Source organism: Natrix helvetica (assembly GCF_964273705.1).
Source record: "Natrix helvetica genome assembly, chromosome: 1".
NCBI lineage: Eukaryota > Metazoa > Chordata > Lepidosauria > Squamata > Natricidae > Natrix > Natrix helvetica.
Window position 1 is genome coordinate 55,391,852 of NC_138548.1, and position 20,581 is coordinate 55,412,432.

Consider the following 20,581-nt stretch of genomic DNA (forward strand, 5'->3'; position numbering starts at 1 on the left):
CTCTGCTTTTCAAACTATGCACCCAAAACTCAGAGTTCTGTGATTTGCACAAATCTACATATGTGCCATTAGTTTTCATAATTGATTCAGCCTCTTTTTCCTGTTTTGAACAAAATATTCTGCTTTGTCAATCACGGGTAGCTTTACTGGGTCTTTCATACAAATGTGCTTGCTAGCACATTCTTTAGAACAAAATGGCATGCATTTACAAACAAATATGCCTGAGATCATTACTCTTAAAAGTAATGTTTTATATATCTCTTTTTGAAGTTCACTTGGTATGTATGCGGTGAGCTGCTCTTTTACTATACAATTCATTTCAAAATGGACTTTAGTTTTCTTCATTTAACTCAGGAAGCTCAGAAGCCATCAAGCTAATATTCCCCTGAGCTGCATTGGAAAAGTAACTAAAATTGTTTATGAGAGGCTTTAAGAAGATTTCAATATTATCGAATGTTAGGACTCTATTAGTAACTGAAGGTGTTATTTGATTGGCATGCATGATGCATTTCAACTTTCTTAATAATGGGAGGGGGAGGAGAGAGGGAGAGAGAAAACTTTTTGACAAGATTGTTGCCCCTAGGGGGTTCCCTAAAAATCTAACAAGACAGAGGAATCTAATGAGATGCTAATACTGCAAAGGATCCTATCCAATATTTAACTTGTACAGAGTTTACAATATACTGTAAATATCTTATGCTATAAGATATAATTCTGTAAAAAAATTATTTCTCTTAGCAAAGTCCAGGGTATGTGGCAGCCTTGCCTTTTACCAACAATTGGTTTTGTGCATATATATATCTTAACTTTCCCTCTCTTAATTCATTCTTACTGAGATGTTGATTTCTTCCATTCTGGATTTTGGATTCTTCCTGATTGACATGAGAAGAGCAATAGCGCCTTCTACTGTGAGGAGATTCTGGGACAACTGTGAGGAAAATAAACTATAATTTGGATCCTGAAATAATGCACAAGAAATTATTTTGGTCCTGGAGCTTAAAAAAAAAGCCTGCACCTAGATCTGGAGACTTGATTCTGTTCTAATTTTAATATAGATTTGTTGCATGATTTTATACAATGCATGAACTCATTCTTGATCTGTAAAATGCAAATAACAGTGATCAGTAGCTTTTAAAGAAGTGCAATGCATGTCTCGGACATTGCCATGGATTGATGATCTAATTAGAAAAATCGATTTTTAGCAAGGATGTCTGGGAGGCTAGAGAAGAAGGGACAAGAAGGGAGGAGCTCGGGAGAATGGCAAAAGGCGGAGAAACGGCATCCGGAGCGTGCGGGGGTGTGTTATTGTCGCTTTGGAGGCTTGTGGCTTGGAGCGAGCCGAAAAGCCGAACGCCAAATCCCCCTGGCCTACAGCAGACTGGAGAGATGTGGGAGATGCTGGAGGTCGAGTTGGGAGGACTGGAGGTTGATTGGATTGGACAGGACTGGAGCAGGAAGGACTGGAGGCCGGTAGGAGCGGCGTTGGGGCTTGAAATGGCTGGAGTGTTTAGAACATGGATGCAGGCCTAGGCAAGACTTGAATGCCGAAGGCCGGTAGGAGAAGGGCAGCGTTTCAGGAGGCCGCCTGGAGGCCGGGGGGGGGGAGGCTTGCTGGAACTGGCAGGCTTGTTGGGAACTGGCAGGAGGTTTAACATCAGACTTGGCAGGAGAGCTTCTTCCCCTGCCAGCCACCTCCTTGACTGTTCCGTTTATTCCCCCCCCCCCTGCTGACTTTTGGACTAACAGCTGCCCCTGCTTTTCATCCGTGCGCGCCTGGAGGTTTTTACCGCCCTATTTTCATCTGACTGACCATCTGCCCCTCCCCATTATCAAGCAAAATCCATCTACCCCTCGCCATCCACCACTGACCACCTACTAGCCCCCACTTAGCGACCGGCACTTGACCATCTTATTATCATCATTACCCCCCCCCTCATCTTGGACTGGATGACTTTTTATACTGATACCCGGCTGTTACAATTTTACTGGACTATGGCATACGATCATACCATCTGCAGCACAGAGCCTAGGCCCTAATGAACTTTTTAACAGCATATGTATTCCAGGCTAGACCTTATCCTACTGCGGGAATCCCCCCTCTCGCAGGTGTGGCCCTCCGCCCTTTCTAGGGCCCACCTTGATGACGGATTTCTTAATCCCGAGAGGTGGAGGAAGCGGAGACTTAGGGGGTTTTTAGTGAAATGTTTTTTAAATTCTTTTAGGGGTTTAGGGGTTGGGGGGGGTGGGCCAGATCAGGAGCGATGACGGAGCCAGGTCACCAGGCGGGGTCTTGAGCAGAAGGAGCAGAGAGGAGGAGGGGGGAGAGGATATCATTCCCATACAGGGCTTCGTGATTCCAACAGTCGTAGGGAGGGGCAGATGCGAGGACAGACTAACAACCCGCAGTCGGTTGGGAGACCGTGGGTGCTGGTTACACCCGGTCGCTTGTACCAACCCCCGCGTTCTAGGTGGTCAGGATCTGCAGGCCCAGGGCCTGAGGCTGTTGTTATGCAATGCGAGGTCCGTTGTCAATAAGGCCCCCCTCATTCACGATCTGATTTTGGAGGGGGAGCCGGACCTCGCGGGAATAACGGAAACCTGGTTGGGCCACGAGGGAGGGTTACCCCTCGTGGAAATGTGCCCACCAGGTTACCAAGCATTTCACCAGCCCCGGGCCCGGGGAAGGGGCGGTGGGGTAGCAGTGATCATCCGGGAGGATTTAGAGCCGAGGGAGTCCACTGTGCTACAGACGTCCGGATGTGAATCCCTGGTTGTGAAATGGGGCCCTAGGAGGCAGATGGGCTTGCTGATAGTATACCTGGCTCCCCGCCATACATCAGCGACCCTGCCTGAGCTCCTCGAGCTGATCTCATCGGTGGCGGTTGAGACCCCCAAACTTTTAGTGATGGGGGATTTTAACCTGCCGTCGGTGGGAGAAGCATCAGAGGGGGCTCGGGAGTTCATGGCTTCCATGATAGCCATGGACCTGACTCAAATGATTCAGGGCCCGACACACGAGGGAGGTCACACCTTGGACCTTGTCTTTGTCTCTCGCCAGTGGTTGAGTGATCTGGGAGGAGTGAATTTAACCATCACTCCTCTGTCATGGTCAGATCACTCACTCCTCCGTCTTGACTTCCCTGGTGCTACTCCTCGCTGCGGGGAGGCGGAACCGGAGAACACTAGATGGTTCCGCCCCAGGCGCTTGATGGAACCAGACAGGTTCCAGACGGAGCTTGGGCCACCTCCTGCAGCCCTGACCCGCCCCCGGGTAGAGGACCTGGTGACCGCGTGGAATAATGCGACTACCGGGGCCTTGAACCGGGTGGCGCCTTTGCGGCCTCTCCGGCGGCAACGATCCACCCTGGCCCCTTGGTTTACCGAGGAGCTAAGGGTGATGAAGCGCCGCAAGAGATGCCTAGAGAGTCGTTGGAGATCCTCCCGAACCGAACTTGACCGAGCACAGGTACGAGCCCATTTAAGGACGTACCTAGTGGCATTGAGAACGGCCAAACGTCAATATTGTGCCGCTCTCATTGCATCCGCAGAGAACCGCCCTGCTGCCCTGTTTCGGGTGTCCCGCTCCCTTCTGTTTCAGAGGCCACGGGAGGCCCCTTTACAGGGCAGGGCAGAGGAGTTTGGGAAATACCTGCAGGATAAAGTCGCTCAAATCCGGAAGGATTGGGTCCCCTTCAGTGGCCCAGTCGAGACGCCAGTGGCGAGTCTTGAGAAACCTTTGGGAGGAGTTTGACTTGGTTGTCATCGAGGATTTGGACAGATTGCGTGGGCGACTGCGACCTACCACATGTTTGTTGGACCCGTGTCCCTCCTGGCTTGTACTGGCATCCTGGGAGGTTACACGCGACTGGCTCCTGGACCTAGTGAACGCTTCGTTGGGTGAGGGGTCTCTCCCGGCCGCCTTGAAAGAGGCGGTGGTGAGACCCTTGCTCAAGAAGCCTTCCCTGGACCCTACGGAGCTGGCCAATTATCGTCCTGTCTCCAACCTTCCCTTTTTGGCGAAGGTTGTGGAGAGTGTGGTGGCTTCTCAGTTTCCACGACATCTGGAGGAGAATGATTATCTAGACCCGCGCCAGTCCGGCTTTCGCCCTGGGCACAGCACTGAGACGGCCTTGGTCGCGTTGGTAGATGATCTCTGGAGGGCCAGAGATAGGGGCTGTTCCTCTATCCTGGTCCTATTAGACCTCTCGGCGGCTTTTGATACCATCGACCATGGTATCCTGTTGCACCGACTGGAGGGGTTGGGGATCCGGGGCACCGTCTTGCGGTGGTTCGGCTCCTACCTCTCCGGCAGGACGCAACGTGTGTTGGCAGGAGAGCAGAGGTCGACCCTAAGCCCCCTCATCTGTGGGGTGCCACAGGGGTCGGTCCTCTCGCCACTCCTGTTCAACACATACATGAAGCCGCTGGGTGAGATCATCCGTGGTTTTGGGGTGGGATACCACCTGTACGCTGATGATACTCAGCTGTACATTTCCACCCCGAACCACCCCAACGAGGCCGTCGAAGTGATGTCCCGGTGTGTGGAAGCCGTACGGGTCTGGATGGATGACAACCGACTCAGGCTCAACCCTTCCAAGACGGAGTGGCTGTGGGTTCCGGCTCCCCGGTTCAACCAGATAATTCCATCTCTGGCCATTGGGGGCATTCAACTTGCCCCCGTGGAGCGGGCGCGCAATTTGGGCGTCCTCCTGGATGCCAAGCTGTCCATGGATGAACATGTGACAGCTGTGGCCAGGGGGGCGTTCCATCAGGTTCGCCTGGTGCGCCAATTGCGCCCCCTATTGGACCGGGACGCTCTACGCACAGTCACCCATGCGCTGGTGACGTCTCGCCTGGACTACTGTAACGCTCTCTACATGGGGCTTCCCTTGAAATGCACTCGGAGACTACAGTTGGTCCAGAATGCGGCCGCGCGGGTGATTATGGGGAGCACCAGGTACTCCCATGTGACACCACACCTGCGCGAGCTGCACTGGCTTCCTGTGGTCTATCGAGTGCGTTTCAAGGTTTTGATTACGATCTTTAAAGCGCTCCATGGCTCAGGACCTAGTTACCTCCGGGACCGTATTCTGCCCCATACATCCCTACGACCTATTCGCTCGCACAGAGAGGGACTTCTCCAGGTGCCGTCCACTAGACAATGTCATGGGGCGGCGCCTAGGAGCAGAGCCTTCTCTGTGGCGGGCCCAGCCCTGTGGAATGACCTCCCCCCGGATATTAGGACCACTACAGACCTCCGCTCCTTCCGTGTTAAGCTCAAGACCCACCTTTTTCAAATATCTGGCCTGGCCCAACCATAACTTCGTTACGCTCCTGAGGGGTTTTTAATTCAGCAATTTTATTTAGGGGATTTTAAACTGTGTTTTAACTGTGTTTTTAGCTGTGTTTATTGTCTTTCACTTGCAGGTCTACTCTCCTCCATGCACAAATGTAATTGTCCTTGTTTTTTCGTATGTATGTGTGTCCTATGTGTATTTTATCTTTTTGACTGTATGCCGCCCCGAGTCCTTTGGGAGAGGGTTGCGGCTAATCAAATAAAATTTGATTGATTGATTGAACTGCCTGGAAGAACTGTTGATTTTGTTCAGCACAGTCAAATAATATCATTGTTCATTGTTTGTAACTCTGAACAGATTTCTAGAATGCTGCATCAAAAAATAGAAATGGTTTCCTCTGCACTCATTTCCTTTTTGATAACTTCTTATTGGCAGTAACCACTTCTTGATAACAATTTTGACTTAGGATAAGATATTGAAGCACTTTACTTTTTTATTATTATTAAATGTGCTAAATATATTATTACTATCTTATCATATGGCAGCAGCTGGCCAAATTTAGCTGGGCTAAAAAGCTGACACAGGTCAAGGGGTGGTGGGGTGGTAGTGCAAACACTGTAACAGGCATACACATTATGCCATAGTATATGCCAGGGGTGTCAAACCCAATCGCATCGCAGGCAGTATCATGATGCATTGGGGTGTTTTTTTGCTTTTGTGGAGGTGGGGTGGGCGTGGCCCACAGGCCACCAGTTTGACAGATCTGGCCTATGTTTACTTATGGGGGGGAAATCCCATCCTCCACACTAGGGATCTCCAACCCTGGCAACTTTAAGACTTGTGGACTTCAACTCCCAGAATTCCTCATCCAACTGGATGAGGAATTCTGGGAGTTGAAGTCCATAAGTCTTAAAGTTGCCAAGGTTGGAGACCCCTGTTCCAGACCAAAGGAAAATGTTGATGGTGATAGATGGATGCAACTGTGTTTATTACATTTCTACTGCTTATATTGCTGACATAAATCTCAAACAAGGATTGGAAATACAACAGACATCCTCATTTAGTGACCACAACTTGATCCCTAAGTGATGCAGCTGTTAATTGGGAAATCACTGGACTGCTACTGTGCTTACAATTTTACTCTGGCTTTTCTCTCCCCTTGCCCCTCTCCCGCCCTTTGGAATACTAACCCTGATGCTGGTTAATAAGCAAGAAGGGTATTAATATTTGTATTTACATTCATAGGATAAGAAGGGATTACAAGAGAGTTAACAGGCACACAACGGGGAATACAAATTGAAAGAAATGCATGCATTCCTTTTGATGTGTATTCTCCATTGTATACTTGCTTACTCTCTTGTTATCCCTTTCTCTCCAATATCTCTGCTCTGCTGGGGAAAAATTGGTTAGGCAACAGGAGAGGTTGCTTGAAGAGATCACTTGTTGGAGTGAAGAAAAAAAGAGAGTAAAAACAAGTCAGCATCGGACAATGCCTACTAGTTCATTGTAATGACAAATATGTGACAGAAAGAGACACTGCTATGATCATAAATGCCTAGCATGCTCACAAAGTTTGCAATGTCATAACTTTGAATGGTTGCTGCACAAGGCAGTCAATAAGCAAGATCTACTTATAGTCAGGGCTTTCTTTGTTTGTGTGATCAGCTGCAAACCAATCTCAAATAAAAGCTGTAAGAATGACCACTTTCAGCCCCTAAATTTATAAGCAACATGGTATGAGAATGCCCTGGTCAAACATCTTCCTCTGACATATCTTTCTTTCAACTGAACATTTCTTATCCTGTTTGCTACTTCAACTGATTTGAAGTCAACCTCTGCAGTGTTGAAGTCTAGAAACAGGAAAACATAAGAAAAAAATTTGGGAACTTTTTTCAGATTCTGCAGTGAACTCCATAATTTTATCAGTGCTGTAGACAGTTCACCCAGGGCCATAAAGTTGGCAGCCCAAAAGAATGTCTGACTGGTAGACCCTCAGTCAGACGATGGCATCCCACCTTTAGGATTCTAAGGCTCCCATTCATTTCTAATCCTTTGCTTAGCTTTATTGCCCCATCGTTGCTGATATGGTTGTTGCTGATATCCAACTCAGCAAGCATAATGTTGACTTTCAGAGCTTCTCCAAGGGCAAAGGCTCCTTCATTCCCAAAGCCATTCCAGGAAAGGTTCAGTATCTTCAATGTTCCATTAACCTTCAGGACAAAAAGAGAAGATAGAACCAACTTTTATCTGTGGCTATGTAAATCTTTAAAAAAACATTTTAATCTTCAGCTCTGAAATCAGAAATGAAATCAATTTGAACAGAACTCTGATCATGTTTTACATCAACACATATATAATGTGAAGGCCTTACTTTCCCAACATTTTTTCTTCCACACAGTCCAACTAGATTACTTTGGGAATCACAATTGGACTAAGGTGTGTAGAATCTGCTGCTAGTGTTTCAGCTGATATTGAAAAACTGCATAGTAGCTTTTCAAGGCTGATTCTGCCTCTTAAATTTTCCACAATACTACTATGTTCTTGAGACTTGAGGTTTTTAATTCATAGCTAATGAAAGTGCAAATTTAAAAATAGTGGCTTATGAAGCCAGTCATACAACATGGAAACCTGGAATTTTGAAGGCTCTGAAGTTTTGGAGAATTTTAGGAAGGTCACACTGGCCACGTGGAAGTGTACTGTGAAAGAGCCAAAGACACTATTGCAGTGATGACTAATCTTTTTGTTGTTGGGTATCAAAAATGCAAGGGCACACGCACAATAGCGCATGCACATGCCAGCACCCATAATGCAAAGTGTGTCCCCACATGCGCAGGCATGCACAACCCCCCCATGCTTCCCCCCATGCACACCGCACTGCTGAGCATGGCATTTCCTCTGGGGGGCAGGGGATTGTTTTCACCCTCCCCAGGCTCCAGGAAAGCCTCCGGAGCCTGGGGAGAGCAAAAAACGGGTCCAATAGGCCAACCGGAAGTATGGAAATGAAACGAAACTGGAGCCGATGGCTCACGTGCCAGCAGATATGGTTCCGCGTGCCAAAGGTTCACCATCACAGCACTATTGGAAGCAGATCACAATCCAGGCGGGAGCTTTGCTTGAATTCCTTACCTTCCCATTATTTATTTTTTACCTCAAGGAATTCTTTGTAATTGGATGGGGCAGAGGGCCTGGCGGGTCACAGAGTTGGTGAGTTGTAGACATAATCATATCGTTAGGGTGCTGCTTTATATTTTTTTTTTTAAAAAAAGCCTTTTCTGAGTGAATAATTGTTTCACTGCTAGCTCCCAAAGCATCTTCTGTTTTAAAATATTTAAGATTCTTTGTGAATGAGGGTCTCTGCTTGCTGCTATCTTTCCATAGGCTGTTAGAGGGGTGGCATTCTACCAGTTTAACAACCGGTTCGCTACGCACAATTTGACAGGGAAACAGCTGAGGCGCAGCAATCCACTCTGCTGTGCCAATCAGCTGGGCTCAAAAACAAGGAAATAAAAGTAAGTATAACTCTGGGGCGGGTGGGCGGCCCCACCCGAAGGACAGAGCGAACCGGGTTGCTCTAAGCCAGGGGTGTCCAAACTTGGGAACTTTAAGACTTGTGGACTTCAACTCCCAAGTTTGGACACCCCTGCTCTAAGCAGATCTTCGGAGTTACAGGTACGCCTAAACCGGGCTGAACCAGTAGAATCCCACTCCTGGGTTTTTATCCTTGTTGCTTTGGTACCATACTCAATCTTGCCTTGCTCAAGGCCTTAAACTCAAGACATCTAATGCAGATAGTCCAGCAAATTCTCACCTTGAGACTATTACCCAGGGCCGTAGCCCCCTTCAGCCGCAGATGATTCCAGCTCAGATTCAGAATCTCCAGTGATTCATTGTTGGCTGAATAAAAGATGCACAAACACTTATATACAGTATGTCATATGGACACTTTTGCAAGATTTATTTATTAAATGTATATGCTGCCCATGTCACTATCCAAAGCAACTGTGGGTTTTGGATTGTTTCTGGATGTCTACTGCTTGTGAAATATGAATACTACTCTGGAGTCCTTGATGGTCTTGATATCTGACGCAGTAATATTACTATTTGGCACATCTCCTCCCTTAAGTTGGGAAACAAAACTTACCCAGCACCTGTCCAAATAGCTCTCCAGCTTTCTCGGAAAACTCATTGTAACTGAGGTCCAGCTCTATCACTCTGTAATTAGCCTGTAGAAAGATTGGTGCAGAGACCTATAGATTCAGTTGTTGTCTTCTATTAAGCACTTGCCTTAAGACAAGGATCACCTTGTTCACAAATGCTTGTTTATGATATGTGACACTCTACTTTTCCAACGTGTCAATAACAATGTTTCCAAGGTAGTGTTGTATATACATCCATTTACCTTAAAACATATACATGGAATACCATGTTGACCTAATACCCTCTCAGATGTGCTATTTTTGAATTTCCTCTGCATCTCGACTGGTGGAGCAACATCCAATCTTATCCAATCTTGAGGTAGCATTTTAGTATTTTCAGAATAAAACCATTCTGGTTTATTCTTCGGGAGACCTGATTGATAGGAAACTACAGTATGCTGGGAACCACACTCTAGGTCAGGGGTGTCAAACTCAAGGCTTGTGGGCCAGATCCGGCCTGCAAGGTGCTTAGATCCGGCCTGCACGGCCAGCCTGGAAATAGCAAAGGATTGGCCTGCAGTGCCTCTGCTACCGAAAACAGCCTCCTGTAGCATTCTGCTGACACAACAAGGCATGGGGATGCATGCACACAGCCTCCCCGCACCCTGTTTTTTGGCCTGGATGGCCTCCTGAAGCAGTCTGCTTGCCAAAATGGGGCATGGGGGGGGCACCCCATTTTCGGCAGCCGAGTGCTGGAGGTTGTTAAGGCTGAAAATGGAGCGTTTTGGCTGGCAGGGTGCTGCAGGAGGCATCTGTCCCATCTCTCCCCCCCACCCCATCCGGCCGGCCTGTGAGGACAACTCCAATGCTGATCTGGCCCTCAAAGAAATCCAGTTTGACACTTCTGCTTTAGGTTGTAGAATATGATTCAAACACACAGTCAATTTCAGTGCATACCGCCTCCTTATTTCTGATTCTGATTATGGCTTCCCTCAGAGAAGATAAAGAGAAGTTCAAAGTTATTAAAGAATGATTAAAGAAGCTTAATGATTAATTAGTGGAACAACTTGCCTCCAGAAATTGTAAATGCTCCAACACTGGAAGTTTTTAAGAAAAGATTGGATAACCGTTTGTCTGAAATGGTGTAGGGTTTCCTGCCTAAGCAGGGGGGTTGGACTAGAAGGCCTCCAAGGTCCCTTCCAACTCTGTTATTCTATTTATTATTCTAAGAAATGTTATTAAAGAGGCATGCGTTCTTTTGTGGATATCTCAAATAGAAGAAAGTGAAGTCCTTCTACCCAAGAGACGAAGTCTGATCACAATTTGAGGGAAAAAGATCTATTTATATGTTTCTTATTTTACAGTATTTATAAGCCTTTTCAGTCCCAAGACTTTGAGTACCATGTTTAAATGAAAATATAACCAATATTATAACAATAAAAATAAATAAATTTGAACAATATCCAAAATAATCACATAAAACTCTGGATTAATAATTTACAGTTATTCAGCTAGGACCTATTCTGACCGAGGCTTCCTTCGAAAGCAAGAAGCTAAGCCTTGGTCCCTGCAAAACCTCTTTTATTTACACGAGTGTGATTTCCTTTCATTCCCAGTCAGCAAGGCTTAGTCTTTCATAGGAATGTTTCTCCCCACACACCTTATCTCATTTGGAGCGCTTTCCAAACGAAGGGCAAGGCAAACTTAAAGTCACACACAGAACTTGCCAATCTTGAACCGACCAAATGAAGGAATTGTTTCCTGCAAAAGCCCACTCCCCATTTGTTCCACGTTTGTTTCCTATGAGAGGGGCCAATCACCTTCAAGGTGTGGCTTCACTCCTAAGTCGACCCTGATTTCCTAGTTGTTTTTGTCTTCTGGCGCACACTGGGAACAGGCTCCAGCTGTTCTTCTGCCTCACTGCTGTCAAATTCCGTCTTTGCCTCCGATGCAGAGCCCTTGTCTGAGCTTTCCTCAACCCCCAGGACTGGCTCATGTTCCTCCCTAACCTCCTCACTGTCTGACCCTGCTGCCAGCGTCCCTGGCTGCTGGCGAACCACAACAGGACCAAAACCTTGATGAAATAAAAATATTAAAATCCATTTCCAGCACTCAGCAGGGGGAGGCTGTGTGTATGTCTGGAGGAGCGATTATCCCTAAACTGATGGCAGTTACCAAGGCGGCTTGCCATCTTACCCATGCCCTAGGAATCTCACAAAGGGAGGGAACTTCCCTGGACTGGAAGTGAATTGGACAGGCAGATTCAGTTCTACCTGTTAAGTCTATCCCTGTTAGGAGACTAAAGTTCAGCAGCGGAATGTAGTAACGAATAAGCCGTTGAATAGTCACTCACAGCCACCAAAGGTAAAAACAAAGAATAGCTTGACTTGCGTAACAAAAATAGGATAAATAGTCTCCAAACAGATTATAAGCAGTCTTGAAGTATATACAGTCTATTTACACCTCGTTGAAGTTACAGTTGCTCAACTCACAATTCACCATGTAGACAGGTAACTTAGTTACAGACTAGCCACCATCCAATACACGGTCTTCTCTCCAATACAAAGCTCATACAGTAACAATCAGGAACAATCAGGAACATCAGTAGCCATCGGGGGGGGGGGGGGGGGGAGAGGGGGAAACCGTAATAGTTCCTTCCTCCTTATATGGCTGCTTAAAGCAATTAGCATCCAATTACATCTCTCTAGCATTTAAAGTACCAGATACATTTGTTACAATCATGGCTAATATACATTGCCAAGCCAAGACTAGGGTTACATCCCTAACACTACCAAATGCTGCACAGTTTAGAGCTTTAAAGTTAGTAACCATCACTTTAAATTGTGTAGAGAAGTCTGCAATAATCAATGCAGATTATTTGGTTCTCTTTAATGCTTACTATGAGCTCCTTATTGCCAGAAGTTATTCACTACAATGCTATTGCTTTAGAATTAATCCTTCCTGTACTGAATGAGCAGTTGAGGGTGTTGCATGCAGAAATTATTGCACTTGTGGGCAAGAGGTATTTTCCAAATATGGCCTTGTGCCATGATTGGGGATGACTGGAATTGTAATTCACCACATCTAAAGTTTGAGAAGCTTGCTTTAAAAGTTCCAGTTAGTTTGGAGGAATTTTACTGTTTTCCTATTTTTACTTAAATGCTTCCTTTATTCCAGATGCCCAGCTGTCCCCTTTAGCAAGATACTCACAATTAAGGATTCAGAAAAATAAGGTGCTGCCTCATCTCTAAAATCATTTCCTAAAGACAAAGAAAAAGTTGCTAAAAAGTTGGCAGGCTGTTTTACGTAAGACAATTGCTAAGTCCGTTTCTCCCATTTGCAAAGGTTACTTGTACAATTCATACACAATACACAGGTCTCATCTAATATACTTATATGATGCATGTAAAACTCAATTTCATTTCTTTTTTTAAAATGGAAATGCTCTTTATCTTGGAAAAGAAGAGGATTTGACTTAATAAGTCAGGAACTGGGTATTATCTAAAATTAGGAAGCAATCCATTCCAGCGGCATCAAACTGTTAGCCTGTAAAAATAAGAACTATCAAAGTGGTTAGTAGGAATACATCAACAAAACTTTTGAAAAGCTGTGTTACTTATAGAGATAAAAAGCTAAGTAAGTGACAACAATAACAAGAAAACAGTTATCAATATTGGAGTTTTGAGATACTGTAAAATTTCAGGTAAGATTTTTTTCAACCTCTTGATAACATATGAAGTGACTCGTATTTGGATTTGTATCAGTGGTGGGATTCAAATTTTTTTACTACCGATTCTGTGGGTGTGGCTTGGTGGGCGTGGTTTGGTGGCCGTGGCAGGGGAAGAATATTGTAAAATCTCTCTCCCTACTCCAGGGGAAGGGTACTGCAAAATCCCCCTTTCCTCCCGATGGACTCGGGAGGCAGAGAATAGATGGGGGCAGGGCCAGTCAGAAGTGGTATTTACCAGTTCTCTGAACTACTCAAAATTTCCGCTACCAGTTCGCTAGAACTGGTCAGAATCTGCTGAATACCATCTCTGATTTGTATGCCCAAGGTGGGGATTGTGATCCTAAACTACAGTTGGAGTTCAACTTTTATGCTCAGAGAGGAGGCAAGCAGCAACATATGAAGAATCACAAGTTTCTCACCTATGACGTATAGGCCGCAAAAGTACAGATGTAGGTTAAATCATTATTCTGTATATCGTCCCATTCCTGCCAGCCAAAATCCTCGGATTTTGCAAGAGATCTTTCTAAGAGCAAATGCCATATTCTGTAAAGCTGAATATTGCTCTGTTGCATCTTTCTGCCTTTCTGAAAGAAACCTACCTGCAAGTCGGATGGACCGGATATTAGAAATATTGTGGTAAAACATTCTGCAGATGGCTTCAGCTCCATCTTTGTTGAGGTGATTATGGGAAATATTCTGAAAAAGAAGAAAAACTTATAGAGAAGAGTTGAAAGATGAAATTGATGCACTTCGCAGTATTTGAGCAACTAGATATTTGTGAATTCCTAGAGAATGACACAGTCCATGTTATATGTTATATGTCAGAGTTTAACTAGCAAGATTTTACTCTTCTCCAAATGTGTTCATTTTCAAATGTCTCTGTTATGTTTACACACAGTTTGATGTACCTGCATTTAGCTATTATGCCATGTCATTGCTGTCAAAAACTTTGAGTGAAAGCTACCAAAAGACAGAGATTTTAAAAAAGAGGAATCAGCCACAAAAATGCACTTTCTCAAGTTTTCCCCATCAACATGAGAACAAAAGGCTGGGAGAGACATCTTGATGTTCACATGTTGATGAACACTTTAAGAAGAACAAACCTTTCTGAAACCTGATTGCCCAGGTTTCAACTAAATGGCTTAAAACTCAGTTGATTAAATTTCCATGTAGACTTAATAGTTAAGTTGATTGTACCCAAAGTAGTGTAGGCCGGGCAATTAAATTTACATTTACTTTGTACTATTTAAATCTTTTATGTAATGATGTCATATACAAATGGCATAACTGGTAACTTGCAATTTAATAGATAATCACGGATAACAAACTTTTCCCCCAATTAGTCCATTGCACCGATGTTTCTTTGTGCATCCCCAAACACATAGACACACTTATTTTTTGTAAATAATATATTCATTTGCAGATAGGTATTCATATCTAGCAATGAATAATTTTTTGAGTTCGTAGATTGTTGGAATCTTTAATATATTTTAGAATGAAATATAGTTGTTCAGGATTCCATTAGTTCCTACTGTCCCATTAAACATTTAAGTTTAATATATATGGAAGTACCATATTTTTCAGAGTATAAGATGCACCTTTTTTCCTCAAAAAAGAAGGTGAAAATCTGGGTGCGTCTTGTACACTGAATACAGCATTTTTGGCCTCCTGAAACCCCGCCCCCTTTGCAAAAATGGCCTAGGAAGCTTCCAAAGTGCTCCTGGGGGCTGGGGAGGGCAAAAATGAGCAAAAAACCGGGCCTTTTGCTGGTTTTTGCCCCCCCCAGCCCCCAGGAGCACTCTACAAGCCTCCTAAAGGCTATGCATTTTTGACAAAAAAAACAGGCCCCTTTTTTGACAAAAAATAGGCCCGTTTTCACGAAAAACAGACCGTTTTTGGGAGGTCTGCAGAGTGCAAAACCTTAAATTTGCTTTTTCAAAATCTTTGTGCATCTTATATTCCAAAAAATACGGTATTGTACAAGATAAAAATAGGCAAACAAAAACACTGATCGCTCCATCAATTTTTCCTGTACCTCACATAACTTTCTAAAAGATAATGTACAGTACATATAGCCATTGAGTGTATCTCTATTATTATTGTACTGAAGACCATTTTCTGGAGTCTACACTTGGAAACAAGTGGAAGAAACTGGACCAAAGTTATCAATGCAAAATTTGTCAACCACCCATCTACCCACCCAAGAAGGCTTCAAACTATTCAACAACCGCTCTTTACCCTTTGTTTTCTGCTGAATTCTGAAAAAACAAAGTGATGAATGTAAGAGACTAAGAAGACATTCTAGTAATGTTGTCAGTACAATCATTGGGCTTGTTTATTCACTCTTCTTCATATAAGGAAAGCAAATTGTAGACAATTTTGGGATGGGGGGATTATAAGATAAATTTAACACTTTTCCTCTTGCTGACATAGTTGCTCAAACTGATTACTAATTTCATAACTTACAAAACACATATACAACTTTTATTGAGAAATGAAAATATAATAATCGTAATAGTACTGAACTTGTAAGTTCTACCACAAATATTTTAGAATAGTTCAGGATTCCATTAATTTCTACCATCCCATTAAACACTCAAGTTGAATAGCAATTTTTGCATTTTCATGAAGACAACACTCAGGCTTTGAGGACTGCATGGGGCACTAAGATGTTCACCTTTGATAAAGATATAGCGGGGTCAAATAAGTAAAGACTGTGAAGCTCATAGCACCATGATGGCGAACCTACGGCACGAGTGCCGGAAGTGACATGCAGAGCCATCTCTCTGGGCATGCAAGCCATCGCCTGTTGCTCTTCGGGGTTCTGGTCTGGTCTTCATGCATCCAAGAGCGCCGGAAACTGGAAGAGCAGCCACTCGGTGCCGAAAAGGTTCAGCAACACACTCATAGCACATCCAGAAAAATCATGAAATAGCCTGGCATACTATCCAAGCATAATTCTACAGAGCAGTACAAGAGACTTTCCTTTGAGCATCCTTTGATGCAACAAAGAGCATCCTTTGTTGACCTATAAGGGAAACACAGAATACCATCTCTTGGATGTAGCAGTTCTCTCGCAACATCTGTACTAAGTATGTAGTTCCTTCAGCCAGAATCCAGTTATCCTCTAGCTCCAGTTGAGTGATGGTTGTGTTGGACTACAGAATGAAGAATTCAAATATGGAAAGAAATGCAGACATTTAATGACATTAATTTACCTGATTAACAATGTAAATTATGGGCAAAACAAAAAGTGCCCGTAACAATTCAAGCTGCTACCTTTTGGAACCATACGCAGCATCTGGATAACCAGAAGGCAGTCTCATCACATTCAATATATTCACAGTGAGAGGCTTTGGCTAACAATGTTGTATATCTAAACCATTAAAACATTTCTTTAACTCAGACTTTCTTTCTTGTCTATGTACCAGACATTAAGACTAGTACATCAATTGTTCGCATCTCTTGCAGATTGTCATCTCTATGCCTACAAGTAGGTGTCTTAATGGCTTCATGTAAAGAGGTCTGGTATTCTAGTTGGTCAATGTTAAACTCAATTACAGTTAAAATGCTTAAAAGGTGGAAGGAAGGAAGAATGTTCATGGAAATTGCCAGTTTTACTATGTATGTAATCTACTCTATCAATATTATAGGGTGACCCTTTAATCCTTCTTCCCCAAACTGGGAAAAGTGTGTAGAAATGCAATAGCATCGGGTAAAAGTACTTACAACCAGAGCAATAGCAATGGCTTTGGTTCCCTTTGGTCCAAGACCATGATGGTTGAGATTCATAACAGGCTCTTCCATGTTCCGGCTAAAGTATGACACAGGAATCACTCCCACCAGCTTGCACGCCTCTCTATACAGGTCTGGACCCTTTACAGTTATAAATGCGCGCTCAGCATCTGCAAAGGATACAGTATATGGATGATAATCAGAGGTGGGTTACTCCCGGTTCAGCCTGGATCGGGTGAACCAGTAATAGCTGCAGCAGGAGGCTCCACCCACCCATCCAGACACTTCTGCGCATGCGCAGAAGCATGCCCGAACCGGTAGTAAGAAAATTGGCAACCCACCACTGATGATAATGCATACTTTAGTTCAATACAGAGAAAACAAGTCCTGTCAAAGGCTTCATAGAACTATTATCAAAGGGAAGTGAATTGGTGATCCTTGATATATCTGTGCATGCAAGTACATTAAAAACTCCTCCTTCTGCACCCTTTCCTCCTCCTATTTCCCCCACATCAATAGCCCTGTGAGGTGAAGTGAGCTGGCTAAGATAGGGCTGGAACTCACAGTGTTCTGCTTTCCAACGCAGTGCCTTAATTACTAGGCTAAACTGGCTCATTATGTGTAATGAAGTGCTGTTAGAGCTGCATTGTTTCAAATCAATTTCAAATTTATAAATTCATTTTGATTAGGTTGGTGCTATCGAAGGATGTTGACAAGGCTACTTTACGGCCTATCTGTGTCTTCTTTTGGGCTAGGGAACTACAATACAAACAATCTCTTTTAAGTAAGCAACAGAAGCCCTATGTTAAGGTGACTACGTTAAGGTGAGCACTTTGGAGAACTCTCACAGGATGTGGAGAATGTTCATGTGAAAGACAGAATATAATTATTCACCTTCAATTGAAAGGTCTGTGTCGGAACTGTCTTCCCTCTTCTCTTCTGCTACCTCATCAGCAGTTGACAATGTCTCCCCCCGATATGTGCTGCTTTCTGATCTCTCACTACCTGCAATCAGATTAATTATTTTCTGTATAAACAGAAGGTTCTTAAGATACTGAATACACAGCATTTCTGTCCAGAAAACCCACAATGTTTCATCACTAAATCTATTAATGAACTTCAGGGACCCTTAGACAGCTGTTCATTTTTTCCCTTTGTTTTTGGGTTCCTTTGCCCAGCTGTCCATAACAATCATCAAAAATCTGTTACAATGAATATTGTCTATGGTCAGAGTCAGAAGAGATAACCACAGATAGTCATTTTAAGTTGACCCCTTACACCACCTGTAGTGTTAGTTCAAAAGGATACCATACCTAGTTTCAAAGGACACCATGCTAAGATTAGAAAAACCTCTGTTTTCCCTGTTATTTGCTTCTCTTATCCAAATTATAGTCCCCACTATTTATTGATCTTTCACCTAAAATTATGCCATTCCCTTTTATAGTGTTCCTTTCCTGCCATTAACTGGAAGACCATAATAGTAAGCTTCTGTAACAATTGGAAAACAACTAGCGTGATGGGTTCTCCTTTATTGAAGTGAAATGGTTTGAATACCATTGTGAGCAAAGACTGGAAACATTCATAGTTTATTGTACAACTAAATAGAAGCAGAAATATTCTTTTAAGAAAGTCAAAGCCATACAAGGGCTTCAAGTAATTATGTTATTAAATCTGATATTTGTGTTCTGATTTTTCAGTTATTTTTGTGGGAAGGGTATGCAGGAAATTTGTCTCTTCCTTCCACTCACTGGATTACTGATTTGCACCTTTGGGGCCTCTCTAAATATTACTTAATATTCAAAACTGGCATGAGATCCACAGCTCTAGATATATGTGAAAAAAAAGAAAGCTGGCCATAGCCACTGACAGAATTCTCGTTTCCCTGGATGAGTTCTCAATGTTGAACAGGAAACCGTCCAACAGCTCTTGTCTTTGCCTGTCATGGCATGGTAATTTGTGAATAACAAGCATTATTAGTACTATTCAAACCATGGTCAAGATTTCCAATTGATAGATAAAACTCCAACTCTTTCTTGATATGCAATGGTTATCCAGATTTTTGTAGTCAAGATCTGAAAGGCTTTAGATTAGGGATATCAAACTCGCATCATTACAGCAGCATCACATGACGTATCAGGACTTTCCCCCCACTTTGCTAAACTGGGTGTGGGCATGGCCAGCACATGATACATCTTGCCCATGGGCCAGGAGTTTGACAGCCCTGCTTTAGACCTTAGATAAACTTTGAAGGTAGGCAATATTTGTTATACAGGTTATTTCTTAAAGCAGGGGTTGGCAATCTTAAACACTCAAAGAGCCATTTGGACTCGTTTCCCACAGAAAAGAAAACACCAGAAGTCACAAAACCCTTCCCACGCCTGACTATTTCCTGAGCGGCCACTAAACTAGTATATTTAAAAAGGCTCAGGTCACAAAAATAAAAGTATTTGAAATAATAGTAATTGTTGATATTCTAGACAGTGACAAAGGAAAAATGATTGAACACATGGTTGACAATATAGAATAAGACTCTGTTTTCTGCTTATCTTTTATATTTTGTTTTTAAGATTGTAAAAACTGTGAGATTTGGATGGATTTCTATCACTAGTGTGGGAGCTGCCAAAATTTTCTATGTATCCCCTTACCTTTTCCCATAAATGTTTAAAAACCAATAAAACTTTTTTTAAAAAAAACTAGTATATGTAGTTGAAGTAAGCATTCTGTTTTCTTCTGAAACTTTTTTTTCCTTGGATTTCACCATGTTTGGCCTACAGCGGGCTTGAAAAGCTCAAGAAATCATATTCCAGTGGGTGTCGCACATTGGCGGGTGTAGCACATCTTTTGAGCAACAGGGAGCCGCAGCAAAGGGATAAAAGAGCCACATGCGGCTCAAGAGCCACAGATTGCTGACCCCTATCTTAAAGCCTCTGGATTCAGGATACAAAAACCTTTTGTTAGTTCAGGAAGAAGCAAATGTTTTACAGTCACAAACTACATTTTTCTTATAGGAGAGAAAATTGGCAGGGAAGGAAAGGATTAAGCAACTACTGTAAGAAGGTTCACAAGAAGTTTACCATATATATTTTGCTTATCAGTTTATTTTTAAAACAAATACTAATTAGTATGTAGCTGAATTCCAGCAGTGCAACCTGTAAGGAGCTCACACGCAGTGAGTAAGCCTCTCATATCCCATTCCTGCAATAGGTATCATTCCATTTGTAATAACAGCATTGTTTTATTCTTTGGGGCCTAGGGATAGGCTTTTTATTATCAGCTGCTCAATCAAGATAGTTCACTTTTTTTACTATAGTAAATGCAAACTAAGTAACCTAATTAGTTTTTTGTTTCTTGGTGAAAATAAATGAAAACTGGCAGTTTTCTTCATTTCTGCATCTATACAGATCTAGCCACTGGCCCATTTTACACATAGAGAGATATCAGTGGCCATCACCCCTTTTTCGATCTCACATATACCCAGAGTCAACATTGCATAATTACAACATTTGCTAAAAGTTGAATGGCATTCTTTAGGATATGTTTATTTTGTTAAAAAAATTGAATACATTTACTGCAATCTCACCTTCCTCCTCCTCCTCCTCCTCCAAAAACTGTAAAAAGTCCATGTTGTTGCTGAGAGATCTGATAATCTGTTGATTCTTCTTTACTGTATTTTTGTGATGGTT

The 20,581-nt window shown here is 43.2% G+C and overlaps 1 protein-coding gene across 1 annotated transcript in view; it reads right to left on the reverse strand.

Annotated features, from left to right (window-relative positions):
- Positions 1-20,521, reverse strand: part of LRRC74A (leucine rich repeat containing 74A) — a gene marked incomplete at its 5' end in the record, with an annotated part of 30,218 nt that extends 9,697 nt beyond the window's left edge. The window contains 10 exons of the mRNA XM_081942020.1: positions 833-928; positions 7,313-7,507; positions 9,106-9,191; positions 9,439-9,520; positions 12,644-12,693; positions 13,763-13,859; positions 16,214-16,321; positions 16,893-17,068; positions 17,793-17,903; positions 20,479-20,521. Of these exons, the coding sequence (XP_081798146.1) occupies positions 833-928; positions 7,313-7,507; positions 9,106-9,191; positions 9,439-9,520; positions 12,644-12,693; positions 13,763-13,859; positions 16,214-16,321; positions 16,893-17,068; positions 17,793-17,903; positions 20,479-20,521 (1,044 nt within the window). The remainder of the gene's footprint in view (positions 1-832; positions 929-7,312; positions 7,508-9,105; positions 9,192-9,438; positions 9,521-12,643; positions 12,694-13,762; positions 13,860-16,213; positions 16,322-16,892; positions 17,069-17,792; positions 17,904-20,478) is intronic.
- Between the last annotated feature and the right edge of the window lie 60 nt (positions 20,522-20,581).